A 16,137-nucleotide genomic window follows, 5' to 3' on the forward strand; every position below is an offset into this window, starting at 1 on the left:
AGTAAAATGCAGAGTATGTGATTTAAAGAGTACTTGAGTATTTTACTCATATTGAACGTAGGCCAAACAAGTCTTTCAAACAAGACAAAAAGTAATAAAACAATCTTTTAAACTAGTCTCTTTAAATAACAAATATATGTACAGTTTAATGTCACAAGGTGTACAAACTATTAGATAGAAAAAGAGAAATAAAAATTTTACCTTGGCAATTGCTTGAACCCCGAACCTTGTAGGGACCAGCTGATCGGTAAGCCAACACCTTAACCACTAAACTATCAGATACACCGTTGCGCGTACAATCAATAAGCCTAATAAACCAACATGGCTTCGCCATGTAACCCATATTAAAAGTTGACCAAAGTCTTTCAAAAAAGACAACAAAATAAAGCAATCTTTTAAACAGGTCTCTTAAATTACCAAATAGATTTAATTAACAAATATATGTACAGTTTAATGTCACAAAGTAGACAAACTATTAGATTTCAAAGGAGAAATAAAAACTTCACCATAGTGATGCTGGGGCTTGAAGCCCCAAACTTATGTGGGGACCTGCTGATCTGTAAACCAACACCTTACCCACTGAGCTATCCCTTTCTACTAGTAACAGCAGTCAATAAGCCTAATGAACCAACATGGCTTCTTTTCCACACTTCAACACCATGTAAATCAGGGGTGTCAAATTTAATTGCATAGGGGGCCAAAACTCAAAGCACATTTTAGGTTGTGGGCAAAACAGGAAAAACATTTATTGAACACACTAAAACGAAATGTTTTTTTAACATAAATATGAATAAAAACAGACAGGAATATTATTCCAGAATAAATCAACTTAAACTTTAAATAACTTAAAATATTTTGCTCTCCATTAAAATATCTCCAGTCAAACACAAGACGTCTCACACCTTCATCATGCAGCTCTTGTGAAACTCTCCCTCAGTAAATAACCGGCTGATGTGACTCTGATTTCTCCTCTGTTTTCACACCAGCTTCACTTTGTGATTTTGCTCTAGTGAAACACCTCTGCTGAAATGTCAGATTCTTCTTTAACTCTTCTACTCTCTGTATCTTCTGCTTTGCATTCAGGTTTTTCAGCTTCTCCTGATGTGTTGTCTCGTAGTGCCGTCTTAAATTAATTTCCTTAATTACAGCCACATTCGCTCCATAAATAAGACACACGGGTTTACCTGCAGGGTCAGTAAACATCTACTCAGAATCCCATCGGTTTTCAGAATCAACTTTTCTCTTCGCCACTGTGAGGCGCTGCTTCACAATAACTTTACAATAGGGTTAAATGCATCATTAGAAGCTTGACTTGATTGACGGCGGAATGTTCCCAGGCAGTCTCGCGTTCAGTGAAGCAGCGGAAGCGCTGCATTATGGGATATGTAGTTTGTGTGTTATCAGCACTTCCGATCGCCGGGCCATTAATAACAATAATAATAGATGTATATAAAATCATCTCGCAGGCCGGATATAATTGTACATCGGGCCAGATGTGAGTTGATTTGAGTTTGACACATAGATGAACCACAAATAAAGCAAAAAAAAAACTATAAACACTCTGGTTTTAATGCTGTTAATATGACAACTATCTATTCCAACAAATTAACTCTTGTTTATGTTCCTGAGCTAAATTCTGCAAAATAACGACTTTAGCAATAAATAATACCCAATTCAATCTTTCTCCAGGAGACCACAAACCTCGCCTTTTTGTGTTTCCATGTCACACACGGCGCCGCCATGAAATCCCAAACACGTCTTTCAGTGACCGACAGTCTTATCAGCGAATCAGGAGCGCAGGAACGGACACGGCGCCTCGCGATTGGTCGAGTCTCTTCCGAGGGGCGGGACTCGATTTTTCGTGTTTTTTTGCGCAGGGAAACGAAAAAAAAAGAAAAAAGAAAAACCCGCGGCCTTCGCAGTGTCGGTGTGTTCTGCACCCGGACACGGAACAAAATACGACCAACTTCTTACCAAGAAGCTAAAGAAAGACTGGATAGAACAGAGCAAAGGACTATCTCGTGAAGGTTAAACCGCTTTGCAATATTAAGTGGACGGAATGATAAGTGCACTTAGTGGCATTTTTTTGTATTCTAGTTAGCTGCCTGTTAGCCAGCTAGCAGCTGAGGACATGGACATTAATACTGTTAGGTGTAGCAAAAAGCCAGACCTGAAGTTGAGCACCGCACAGTGTGGGTTAGATATTCAGGCTGGTGTGTGACTCGAGGTTATGAGCCCACAGCTCCTGGTCGAGTCTCTAGTTAGGGTTGAAGAAGAAGTTGGGGGATTTGCAGGGTATTGAGTGGGCCCTGCTGCATGCACTAGCATGTGTAGCGACCAGAAGGCGTGTACAGCAATGCCAGGTAGCTTTTAACTCCCACTGTGTCTCAGTGTGCGAGACCATGCCATCATGGACACAGCCCCCAAAATTCACCCTTCATTCATCCAGTTAGCTGATCACACCTTGTATCTCAGTCTTGTCAAATGATCCAGGAGGCTGCTGAGCTCATTGTTACCTTCAGCACTAGACTTTTCAAGACAAGTAGACCTATCCAGAGATGGTATTTTTTTGCATGGTATTATAGCTGTCAAACACACCTGGCAGTATAAACATAGACAGATCGATAAATACATACTTGCTGTCTTGGCAAAGTATAGGTGCTCAGCAAGGAAATGCACTTTCGTCACATGTTCAAATTGTGCATGTATGGTGTATAAATAATTTGCAATGCATATACGTAATACCAGAGCGCATACTGAATAGAACAGAAATGCAGGATCAAAACACCTCTACATTGTATAGCAGTAGAGTTCAGCAGGGTAATGCTTGTGGGAGAAGCAGACGGTCCTGAGCTGTCTGGTCCTGGTGTGAATGATGCTATATTATCAGTATACCAAAGTGAAGTTTAATATAAGATGAGTATTTCAGATATACCAGATGTGTATTTCGTCTCTTCCTTTGCGAAAGCATCTAAAGACATCATGTGAGAGAGAGAGATGTAATATAGAAGTAATTGAAACTGTGCAGTGAAACAGAATGTTTGTTCATTCAGATTTGTTCTTTGCTTTCGTAGGTGCTGCAGGAGCACATCGCTTTGAAAGTATGTAAAGAAGAGCAGTGACTGAGAGTGTTTTTCACTATTACCACTTGAGACAATGGCATATTCAAATTACAGCAGTTTAAACCGTGCTCAGCTCACCTTCGAATACCTGCACACTAATTCGTAAGTATCACCGTGTTTTGAGAGCGAGAGAAATCGTGTATGCCTCATTGAGTGAAAAGAATAAAACAAACATATTCACTGACTACTAGGAGTTAACAGGAAGACCTTTTGGGTTTGCAATAAGTAATACAAGTTGCACTAGCTGGATGTGATTCAGTACTTATTTCATCTTATTTTTAAAAGAGATTTATAAGAGAAGTGCAGAAATGGGTTGTTTACATTTTAAGGGGCTCCACTGGAAGCTGAAAGGCACTTCAGATTTTTTTTCCACTAGGCAAGGCTAGTGATGAAGCATGTTAATCATTGGTATGGTAGATGTCTTTGCCTGTCTCGGAGGCAGCATGTGCAAGTTCTCATTATCTCTATTTGATACCTGTTGTACGATGGGGAAAAGTCAGCAGGTGGAATCTGGAATGACTTCTGAATGTGTCGGACATTCGGTGGATTGATGGCACAGGATTTGATGGTCTTCTTTATAATGTGTAATTATGTAATATTGATATAATCTGAATATTAATAATAAATTATTAAAATTTATTTGAAAAGTTTGAAATGACCATTTTATGCTGTGTATTATATAGTGTTTTTTAGTGATACTGTAATGTTGCATCCACAAAATGCACTGAAATGGCCATTATGGACACAGACAATGAGGAGGGCTCATTTTCACATTTATTACTGATTATCAAATGCTAATTATCAAAATGAAATTAAACAAATGTTATCAGACACTTGACATTAAATGAAAGTGGAATTTATTCCAAACATGACGTATTCTCACTCTAAAGCTGAGCAGCATGTAAATATATTAATTCAAATGAGGTTTTTGGTTATTATTAATTTATTGTTAATACTCGTCTTATTACACTGGTATACTGGGATGCTGAATCCCATTTTATGTATGTTTTTACCTATATATTTTAGAGGAAAGAATTAATCTCAGCTGTCCCTTTTCCTGAGTGTGATCAGTGCAGCAATATAAGTTCTTAAGTTCTTGTTTAATTATTTGGTTTTGGAACAGGTTTTGGCCAGCTGCATGACCAGGAAGTTCTTCAGTTAAATGACATATTATCCAGTATATGTTTTTGTTTCTGCACAGGCAATGAGAATTGCACCATTATGCTGGACAGTTTTTCTAGAGCATGAAAGTGTTATCATCAAAAGTATATACTCATTGCTTTAAAAATGCTTTCTATGCATTTCAATCATAGTGTCATAATTCCCTTCATTTAGCTATTCAGAGAAGGTTATTATTTGCAGACCAAAAAACTTTGTTCATAGTATGTCCAACCTGCATTTAGCCCATAAATATGTTTTAGATTACAGGTAAATCTCCAGACCGAAATGTTTTTGTAAAAGTCTTCTTGTTTGTTTTCACGAGTACAACCCCAATTCTGAAAAGAATTAGCACTATGTGTAAAATGTCAATTAAAAAAAAGAGTGCAATGATTTGCAAATCTCATAAATCTATATTTTATTCATAGTAGTACCATTTTAAGGGATTTAATAAAGGTATTTTGTTTTATTTGATAGCTGCAACATGTCTCAAAAATGTTTTGACAGGGCAACAAAAACCAAAGTGCTATTAAAATGAACAGGTCAGTAAGATGATTGGAATAAATAGTATCTCTCAAGTAAAGATTGGCAGAGATTCACTAGTTTCTGAAGTACTATGTCTACAAATTGTTTTTCAACATAAAATTGCAAAACAGTCGAATATCTTTTTATTAACAGTCCATATCATCAAAGGTTTTAGAGGATCAGGAGAAATCTCTGTGCACAAGGGACAAGTGTGAAAATCAATATTGGATGCCTGTGATCTTCTGCTTCTCAGGTGGCACTGCATTTAAAACAGTCATGATTCTGTAATGGAAATCACTGCCTGGGCTCATTAACACCTCCGGAAATCATTGTCTGAATTTAGTTTGCCATTATCCACAAATTCAGGTTAAATCTTTATCATGCATGGAAGAAGGCATGTGTGAACATGATCTAGAAATGCCCCCATCCTCTCTGGGCCAAAGTGTATTTTAAGAGTTCTGAGGCAAAGGGGAAATCGGTTCTGTGGTCAGACGAATCGAAATTGAAATTTATTTTTGAAAACCGTGGTCAGCACATCCACTGCACTAAAGAGGAGGGGCCATCTGGCTTGTTATCAGCATTCAGTGCAGAGCTGCATCTCTGATGGTATAGGAATGCATTAGTGCCTGTGGGCAGCTTACACATTTGGAAAAAGGCTTCCAACCAGAAAACGTGTTCTCAAGGGAGGAGCTTGCATATTTAAGCAAGACAATGCTAACTGCATAATGCATCTATTACAAAATCATGACTGTGTAGTAGAAGAGTCTGAGTGCTGAACCTACCTAGATTGTAGACCTCTCACCATTTGAAAACATTTGCCGCATCATGAAACAGAAAAACACAACAAAGGACACGCTGATCTGTTGAGCACCTAGAAGCCTGTATCAGACACATATGGGATAAAGTTTCTCTCCCAAAACCTCAGAAACTGGTCTCTTCAGTTCCCATATGCATACGGACAGAAGAAGTGATGCTACACAGTGGTAAACATGGCCCTGTCCCAACTTTTTATGAGACCTGTTGCAGCCATCAAATACAATTTCCTTCTTTAAAATAGTATAAATTCTCAGTTTTAACATGTTTTTTAAATGAGATTAGCAAATCATTGCATTCTGTTTTCTATTTTTATTTACATTTTACAAAGTGTTACACTTTTTGGGAATTGGGGTTGTACATGCTTCTTGTGAATTGTTTGTCACACAATAAAGCATTTCATTTTGTAAGAGTTATAGAACTTGTTCAGAAATTCTAATGTTTCTATTAAGGAAATTCCCTAGCGATTAGCATATCGTGGACATGATCATATATATTGACTGATCTAATGAATCTGTCTAGAAGGCCAAACACCAAATGTTTTTTTGTTGTTGTTTTTTTGTTTGTTATTATTACAGTAATCCCCTGTTTATCACAGTGGTAACGTTCCAAAACCGCCCGCGATAAACGGACGCCACCCCAAAAATGCTATTTTATGTATACAGTACTGTATTAACATTTTACTTCATTTTATAATTAATAATCATATTTTTATTAATACATTTCATTATTTCAACATACAACTCCATAAAAACAATTCCCTATAAGTTTTTTGGTCTATCGTGCTATCCGCAAGAGACAAGGAAAATCAGTGAAACAAATTAGTTATGAGGCAATTACGCGATAAAACCGGGGGCGCGGGTTTGAACCGCAGTAAAGCGGGGGATTATTGTATTATTATTATTATTGTTATTATTATTGTTAGTGTTGGTAGTAGTATTACTTGTACTAGTAGAATTTCTCTTAGATTTTCTTTGTTCTGTTGTATTTAAACCAATAGGACAACACACGAGTTTCTATTTGGAGCTTTGGCTGAGCTTGTAGACAATTCAAGGTACCTATCAACTCTTTCCTTCCTTTTTTTACTGACAAGAAAAAAACATTGCAAATGTCTTAAATGTAAAAATCTCATCATTGTTTTTTTTCTACAGAGATGCAAATGCTACAAGGATTGACATATATACAGGTGAGGAATCACCCAAATACATTCAAATGTGTTGAGATATATTTGTATAACCAGTGCCTTCAAAATAAAGCTTATTGTAATCAAATCTATTTTTCAATATTTACATTTCTTGGAAATTTAGAGAAAAGGCCAGACCTTCGAGGAGGCTTCATGCTTTGTTTCTTGGATGATGGGACTGGAATGGACCCAAGTAAGTACATTTTATTTATAATATAAAATCACCTTCAAAACTCAACACTACAGCATCTCTCAACAGACATGTGATTCAGTTTATGAGTCCTGTGGAGCAATTACAATCTCATTTGCATAGGTGAGGCAACACACGTGATTCAGTTTGGCAAATCCAGCAAGAGGTTTCCCGAGTCCACGCATATTGGCCAGTATGGAAATGGCCTTAAGTCGTAAGGGACTTTTATACAAGCATTCATAAGTTCACAAGATTGAACACACTTCCTGTAAAATTTTCTGAAAATGTTGTATTTACTTGTACAATAATAAGTTTTTCTTCTATCCTGATTTCAATATTTCTTCTATTTTTTTTTAGTGGTTCAATGCGTATTGGCAAAGACTTCATCCTATTCACAAAGAAAGATGACAAATTAACGTGTTTATTTCTGTCTCGAACATTTCATGAAGAGGAGGGGCTGGATGAGGTAGGAGTCTGTCTGTCTTTCTGTCTGTCTATCTATCTATCTATCTATCTATCTATCTAAGGAATCTATCTAAGGAATCTATCTGTCTGTCTATCTGTCTGTCTGTTTATCTATCTATCTATCTGTCTATCTGTCTAATATACAACTACTATTTTCTACTTCCCTATTAGTTACTAGAACTTATTAGTTCAATGTAAAGCCATGGTCTTATTTAGAATGCAGTATCAAGTATGTAATAGAATAAGTAAATTAAGAAATGTTTGTGACTTTATTGGAACCTGCTATAATCAATTTAGATGTTGAAATCGTTAATAAAGCAGTTGTGGGACACAGCTTGTATTTATCTTATTGTACATAAAAGCATTTCAGGTTAACCATTATGCCCATGCTGTAAGTAGTCATTGGTTATATTGAGCATTGGGTGAAATTTCCGTAAAGCATTTGGAGCAGACCCACAAATGTGAACTGGAAATGATCTTGTTTAGGATTCGGAGAATTTGCCATTCAATTCGTTTAATACATCACTAAGAATTAGACCTTTAATAAAACATATTTTCCTTTATTAAACCTGTATAGGTTCCCTGGCGGTTTAGTGGTTAGGATTCGGCGCTCTCACCGCCGCGGCCCGGGTTTAATTCCCGGTCAGGGAACCGAACCCAGCCATTAGGATTGCACAACCCAGTACACTCTTAGCACCAGTCCCAAGCCCGGATAAATGGGGAGGGCTGCGTTAGGAAGGGCATCCAACGTAAAAACATGCCAAATCGAACATGCAGATCACGAATACTGGGAGAAGCCGAAAGAAAGAAACTGCTCAGTGTTTCTCATATAGCTTTGTAACTTTACAACCAAAAAAAACCCCCAACTTTTTGTATATTCTTTTCTGTCTGTAGGTTATTGTTCCATTGCCCAGTTGGAATCTAAAGACTCAGCAGCCTCTTACTCAAGACCCGGAGAAATATGCGATTGAGACAGAACTTATTTTCAAATACTCTCCTTTCAAAAGTGAAGAACAGCTTTTCCAGCAGTTCAAAAAAATCGAGGGAGCAAGTGGTAAGATTTCACAATGCAATTCTGAATCTTGAAAGATTTGTACACCTACTAATATGCATGATCCTGTGTGTGCATTTACAGGGACACTGGTTGTAGTTTATAATCTGAAACTTATGGACAACAGAGAGCCTGAATTGGATGTGCAGACAGATCACCAAGACATCCTGATGGCAGGGACACCTGTGGAGGGAGTGTGAGTATTTCAACAATCCCACTTGTTTTGTTAGTTTGTTTGTTTGTTTGTTTCCTAATTTCTTATCCTCTTTGTCATTCATCATTCCCCTGTTTGTTTTTGGAACAGGAAGCCCGAAAGACGGTCTTTCCGTGCCTATGCAGCTGTTCTGTACATTGATCCTAGGATGAGGATCTTTATTCAGGGGCACAAAGTCAGAACCAAGAGGTTGTCCTGCTGCTTATTTAATCCTAGGTATATACTTCTCTTCATATAATAAATATGTGTTTTATTAGGGAATATGCAGGATATATATGTTGAATCTTGTTTCTTATAACATTCACAGCATCCAAATAATAGAAGCTAAAGAAGGGACATATAAATGCCATTTTTTCCCTTTTTTTTTTTTAAACCTTTTATAATGCCAACATGGAATGTAGACATTTTCATATCAGACCTTCTCACAGAGATGCCTCTCAACAAGCTAGCTTAGGTGTTACTATATCCCTAACTAGAGCTATTCTCAAATAGTGTTTGCTTCCCTGCAGGATGTATAAATACACATCAACCCGCTTCAAAACACGTGCAGAGCAAGAAGTAAAGAAAGCGGATCACCTTGCAAAACTTGGTGAGTACATAAAAAAAAAACATATTTGTACTTTACAGAGGGTACTGGTGAGGAGACGACATTTTTCATTTCATGTCTGTTAAAGTTATGTTGTAATATCGTTATTCTGCTTTCTTTTATTCTAAAGCCGAAGAAAAGGCCAGAGAAGCAGAGAGTAAAGCTCGTGCTCTGGAATTAAAACTGGGAAATGATTTATCTAAAGAGGCCAGGGTAAGAACTCGCAACCATTTGTTACACATATAAAATGTGACCAAAAGTATGTGGACACACCTGCACACCTTGCATGTGTATCTGCACTGACTCAGTTTCATTTAAATTGTTAATGTTTTTCTGAATTGTTTTCAGGCTGCTTTGAGAAAAGCACAAGATTCAGCTACAGCACTTCGTGCAGAAGCTATTCGAAAACAAGCCATTCATGCATCTAAACAGAAGTACTACACACACACACATTTACATAAATACTGACACAAAAAACTATTTGGGTTCCCTCAAAGACATATTGACACAATTGATAAATGTTGATCCCGTTTCTTTGTTGAATAACAATAGCGGAGTCATGACCTTATTAGCTTGTGACCATGACTCATGTACAGCCTATAAACAAACCTATCAGTTTTATATTCTAGCCATTCTTATAAAAGCCAAGCTTTGAGGTTATACAAAATGTGGCCACATTGACAAGGTGATGTCTTTGCTATTAGTATTTGTCAAGGAAAGAAGCAAACATCTGTTCAACACTGATTACTGATTTTCCTGTGGTAGGGCACTAAAGGAACCCAAAGAGCTGAATTTCATCTTTGGCGTGAACATTGAAAGGCGAGACCAAGACGGCATGTTTATCTACAACTGTAGTCGACTCATTAAGATGTATGAGAAGACCGGACCACAGCTAGATGGTGGAATGTGAGTACTTTATGTTAACATGTAGTACATGTAAGATTTTAAGTGTACCTGTGAAGATATAATAAGCCAAATGTTAAGGTTTGTGGGCTGTATTTGGACATTGTTTCCTTTTGCATATTTCAGGGCATGTGGTGGAGTAGTAGGGGTGGTAGATGTTCCCTATCTTGTATTAGAGCCAACACATAATAAGCAAGATTTTGCAGATGCAAAAGAATACAGACATTTACTAAGAGCTATGGGAGAATACCTTGCACAGTACTGGAAGGACATTGGTATAGGTGAGTATACGCCGTCTTTTCCACTTCATGCATAAAATCTCCCCCAAATAAACTGCCAAATTGTATAACTTTATTTACCGAACAGCTCAAAAAGGCATAGTGAAGTTCTGGGATGAGTTTGGCTACCTGTCAGCCAACTGGAATGCTTCACCTTCAAACGATCTTCGGTTCCGCCGGCGCAGGGCCATGGAGATTCCTGTGACAATACAGTGTGGTACGAGCACAGACCTTTCAGACTAGCACACACTTTGATAATAGCCTAAACATAATTTATTGCATAATTACAGTTTGTTTACATAAAAAACTTTTATTATCCCTATTTTTCTGTTCTCTCAGATAAATGTCTGAAGTGGCGTACGTTGCCGTTTCAGATGGATGCTGTGGATAAGCGTTACCCAGATAGCTGGGTCTGTCTCATGAACCCTGATGGAACGCAGGATAGGTACAGAAAATAAAGACAATAAGAGGGTTTGGCTAGTGTTTCATTTGCTCCCTCTTTTTATATTATTAGTACACACTCTGCTCCACTTCTTTCACTGCTATAAAAGTATTTTTCCACTCTTTTGTCACTCCTGATTCATGACTCCCAGGTGTGATGCCCTTGAACAGAAGCAAAATTTACCAGTTGGTGTTTTGAAGAAAGACACAAAAACTTCAGAAGACAAACAAAAAGAGCTCTCTGAAAGAATTCGCCAGCAACAGGAGAAATTGGAGGTTCTACAGGTACTGCAGCATACGTTTATGTATCTTTTTTTCTTTGCTATAAATTGTTGCCTGTGTGCCTTAATGTAATCCATTACATTACCTTTCATTACAGAAAACCACAACTGTTAAATCGGCAGCAGATGTAAAACGGCTCCCACTAGACGTGACTGCAAAGATTATAGAGGAGCGTACATCTCAGGTACTGTTTTACTGTGTGTGTGTGTGTGTGTGTGTGTGTGTGGGTGGGTTGGGTGAGTGGGTGTCCACCTTTTATTCAAACTAAGAGTCTACATCTTTTTTTCTTCCTCGGATTACGATCACTTGATCTAGTGATCAATTCAGTGGTAATAATAATGATTTCTCGAAGGTCTCTGCAGTGATACGAGACGTGTGTGTGCCTGTGTATATTCTCTCTTGTTTGTTTGTATATAATTGTGATGAAAGTAGAGACAGAATTTTGTTATGTTAAGAGAAGTTTAAATATATATCTTTTTTTTTATTATTAGACTGCTACCCGGTCGTCGCAGCGTGCAGCAGCTCGTCCTCGTTCACCTCCACTTCCCGCCGTGGTCAAAAATGCTGCCAGTCAACCGCCTGCAGCTAAAACTCCACCTTCTAAATCTACTGGACCTGCCCGTCCCACTAGAACTCCACCAGCTGCTACCACTACAGCCAAAGCCAAACCACCCCCCACCCCACTTCCCAAATTGATGAAAGCCACCACTAAAACCTCAACTCCACCTTTAAAAGCATCAGCTCGCAAGAGCATAACTCAAACACGCAATACAACGGTGAGCACGCACCAACGTTCATCAATATTAGCCAGAAGTTTGTAGTAGTTCTGAAGAGCTTAATAGCAGCACTTAGTGGCTATAATCATAAACCATGTTATAAACATTTATAAACATGAGCCTTAATGTTTTTACTTTTTTAAATGGTTCCAGTCATCCGTTACAAAGACAACCAGACAGACGGCAGCTAGCAAGAAAGGAAGTGTCAAGAAAGGAAAATCACAGAACAAAGTTGAAGAGGAAGAAAGTGAAGAGGAAGAGGAGGAGGAGCAGGAAGAGGAGGAGGAGGAGGAGGAAGAAGAAGAAGACAAAGAAAGTGAAGAAGAGCCACAACCCAAGAAATCCAAACTGGCTCTAGCGACTCAGCCTCGTGGCAAGGGAACAGTAGAGAAGAAGGTCCTGCCAACCAAACAAGCGAATAGCACAGAGGTATATTAAATATACTGTTATACTTTCCAGTGCTCTTGGCTAATTTTGTATTATATGCAGAATTAATGAATTATAAAGCAGATTTTTTTTAACTGAGCTCACATATTTTTAGCGAGTCAGCAATAGCACAGAAGAAGATTTAAAACAAGAGGCACTGAAAAATGGCCTTAAAGGTACCCACTATTTCTATATGCATTTAAATCCTGAAACATTTGCTTGGGAGTAGTAGACTTGCATCAAATATGTACTTCTGTGTGTTTCACAGATAAAGGCTTACAGGTGGAGGCAAAGGTGAATGGAGAATGGTTCACTGGTCGGGTGACCGCAGTAGAAACAGGAAAAGAGAGTGTGCGCTGGAAAGTAAAGTTTGATTACGTGCCCATGAACACCCCACGAGACCGCTGGTACGAATTTACATATATGGCAAAACACTTGTGTTTACTGTGCCTTGTGTAATGCTGAGTTCCTGGTACCTTGTAAAATGGTAATTTTCTAGTTGTTATAATGCCATTTCCCACTTCAGCCTGCTGGTACACAAAGTCGAACTTAAATGTGTTCGTGAAAGCTTGTCTTTTGTTTGCTTGCTACCACCACCGTGCTTCTCTGTGGGGATCTTTTTATCATGAAAATTAGCAGTGTTAAGATCATGTTAAACATAATGCTTTGGGTCTTGGTAAAGTTCAGTTCTGGTCTCATTAGACCAGAAAAACTCTTGATACCAGTTAGTTAGAAAAGTTAGAAAGTGTCATATCATGTGACACTTTAACTGCACATTGCAGACTCAACTAAACGTGTATCTTCTGTTTGCAGCACCAGAACCAGGTTAGGTTCCATTGAACCTTTTTATTTGTCGATTATTTCAAGTGTGCTAAAAACTAATAGGAATCGGCTAGTTGATGATCAGCAGCTAATGTAACCTAATTAGTTATTAGTTTAAAATAAGTCCTTTAAGGAATTCACGATGTTGAAACGAATCTGCCTAACATCATACTATAACATGCTAAACAAGATATGTTTTTAAATAGGCGATATAACATTTTTGACAAATAAAGTATTCGTGTATTGTTTAAACTCCTTTTTTTTTTTTTTTTTTTTTTGCTAAGGGTGTTTAAAGGCAGCGAGGATGTTCGCCTTATGCGGCCTGCCTCACCAGAATCACGTAGTCCAGACACCAATCAGGGCCCAGCACGGTCTTTGACTCCGCCCACCACAGCAGAGCCTGATACAACCCAGAGTGGCCCAAGCAGAGAAACTGCAGAAGGCCTAGTCTCTATGATGAGGTGAGTGAGTGTGTTTGTTTCCGAGGACTAGTAATTCAGATGTTCTTAATTGTATTAACTTGCATTGTGATCAAATTAAAATCTTAAGATAAAAGAGAGAAAGCAGTAACAATCTTTATTAGAAACAACCTTATTGTGATTCTGACAATGGCATGATTGTTGCTGCCAGGCAGGCTGGTTTGGGTGTTTTTGTAACTGCCACAGGCTAAAGGCTGCAGTAACTTAAATAATTATTATAATTTTAGGACGTTGCTGCGGTACTTCTACCCACCCGATTTCCGAATCCCAAAAGATTCTGTGAACACTATGAGTGCTGAAGACCTTGTGGCTTTCCCTATTGTGAGTACTTTCTAACTGTTGTGTCACAGTATTTTAGATTCATATAACCAATGTTAGTAAGGAGTCCATGTGATCTGTGGATTAAATAAAACTGTGCCTTCATATAGTCCCCTAGTTAATCATTAACTAACGCGAGTGTATGTGTTGCAGAAAGAGTATTTTCAGCAATATGAGGCAGGGCTGCAGAAGCTGTGTAACTCTTACCAGAGTCGCGCTGAGTCTCGAGCTCGGGCTGTGGAGGAAAAGAGCAATGGAGCAGAAGCTAAACTCAGAGAGTCTGAAGAAAAACTGAGCAAACTCAGAACAAACATCGTTGCACTGCTGCAGAAAGTCCAGGAGGTCTGAGACACACTTTCTTTTTTTCTCTTTTACACGCGCACACGCAAATGTACATTCAGCATACAATAACACCACTGCAATCACAATTAAACAAAGATATATCCTCACCCACATGTATTAGAAAGCGATTCAGTAACTATTATGAATTAATCAGTAACTAATTACTTGGTACATCTGAACCTGTAGATAGAAAATCAAAATACACTATTTGGAAAAAAGTATTGGGACACCTGAATTTCCCAGCCATATGTGGTTCTTTCCTAATCTGTTTTCATCACGCTAAAGGCACACAGTTGTATCGGGTGGCTTTGGATGCAGTAGCATTAAATTTTCCCTTCACTTGAACTAGGAGACCCAAACCTGTTCCATCATGACAATACCCCTGTGTACAAAGCAAACTCCATGAAGATATGCTTTGCAAGGGTTAAAATGTAAGATCTCCTGCTGACTGCACCCACGTCCTCCTCACCTCACCTACATCACTTCTTGACTTTACTAACACCCTTGTGTTTGATTAAGCACAAATCTCCACAATCACATTCCAAAATCTAGTGAAACATCTTCCCATAGAGGGAATTATAAGAGCAAATTGGGTCTAAATGTGGAATGCCATGCTCAAAAAGCACATACCATACTTATAACCAGGTGTCTGCAAACCTTTGGCAATATAGTGTATAGCAGGTTGGTAATTTACTGGTCTGTAAACTTGTGTCTGAGAATTTATGGATGTTTTCTTTTTCCTAGGATATTGAGATCAGCAGTGATGATGAGCTGGATGCCTACATAGAGGATCTGGTCACTAAGGGCGAATGAAACACTGCAGCACTTGCTCCAGCTCTCCTTGTTTTCCTTTGTCTATATAAGTGGTATCCAATCTTTTCCACAAAGGGCCAGTGTGGGTGCAGGTTTTCATTCCAACTAATCAAGGGAACACCTGATGGTCATTGAAAATGAAAATCATTAGATTTAAACACATAGAATTTGGTGTCGCTCTTGCTTAGTTGGAAGGAAAACCTGCACCCACACTGGCCCTTTGTGGAAAAGATTGGACACCCTGGCCTATATGTTGCCTAAAATCCGATTTCCTCTTCATGCATATTGTTCATTTGTTTTTATAAGCCTTTAAGCCTGAGAGGTCACAGTATTTCCGTTATGCCTCCCACGTCCAGCCTGAAGTTAGAGATGTGCAGGCAGTATTTTCACACAACGGTTCCTTCCCCTAGCTAATTAACTTCTGATGCATATATTGTGAGCATTGACCAAAGGAGCTTCTATGCTTCGCATCTTTCACTTCACACAGACCGTTTTGTATGTTTATTTGGATATATATTTCATTCCCAGCTCTGAAAAGATCTGCATCATATAAGTATAAGCTTGCAGCATTAAAGGGGAAAAACTCTACAGTTACGAAGAAGGTGTTTGGAAACTAAATTACTGTAATTTTATGTTCAGTCTACGCTCGCTGTTTTTATTTTTTTTTTTTGGATAATGTAGGTTCCCTGTGTTTTGCAAGCATTAGTGTGGGGTCCAGGACTGTTTATTTTTTTTGTTTGAATAACTACAGAAGGGTTTACCCAATGTTTGAACAACATTTAGTCAACGTCTTTATATATAAGTATATTTTTTAAACAATTTTAAGAAAATGTTCAAATGTTCCAATAAAAGTTAGGATGTTTATGAAGTGTTCTGTTGTTTCTTTTTGGATGTTTCCTTTAAATAATTTGCAACACAAATGCCAAAGGATACTGATCTGATAAAAAAAA

The 16,137-nt window shown here is 38.1% G+C and overlaps 1 protein-coding gene across 1 annotated transcript; it reads left to right on the plus strand.

Annotated features, from left to right (window-relative positions):
• The first annotated feature begins 1,874 nt into the window (after positions 1-1,874).
• Positions 1,875-16,055, plus strand: morc2 (MORC family CW-type zinc finger 2). Its single transcript, XM_046859853.1, has 27 exons — positions 1,875-2,027; positions 3,075-3,224; positions 6,619-6,672; positions 6,770-6,804; positions 6,926-6,994; positions 7,115-7,205; positions 7,349-7,457; positions 8,351-8,510; positions 8,592-8,703; positions 8,812-8,937; positions 9,231-9,310; positions 9,438-9,520; positions 9,656-9,741; positions 10,073-10,213; positions 10,337-10,491; positions 10,577-10,705; positions 10,828-10,933; positions 11,082-11,214; positions 11,309-11,395; positions 11,703-11,987; positions 12,141-12,416; positions 12,529-12,589; positions 12,682-12,820; positions 13,520-13,696; positions 13,942-14,035; positions 14,186-14,374; positions 15,119-16,055. Exons 2-27 carry the CDS (start codon positions 3,157-3,159, stop codon positions 15,185-15,187), a joined length of 3,114 nt encoding a protein of 1,037 aa, XP_046715809.1. The 5' UTR covers positions 1,875-2,027; positions 3,075-3,156; the 3' UTR covers positions 15,188-16,055.
• The last annotated feature ends 82 nt before the right edge of the window (positions 16,056-16,137 follow it).

The sequence above is a fragment of the Silurus meridionalis genome, chromosome 10 (assembly GCF_014805685.1).
Source record: "Silurus meridionalis isolate SWU-2019-XX chromosome 10, ASM1480568v1, whole genome shotgun sequence".
Lineage (NCBI taxonomy): Eukaryota > Metazoa > Chordata > Actinopteri > Siluriformes > Siluridae > Silurus > Silurus meridionalis.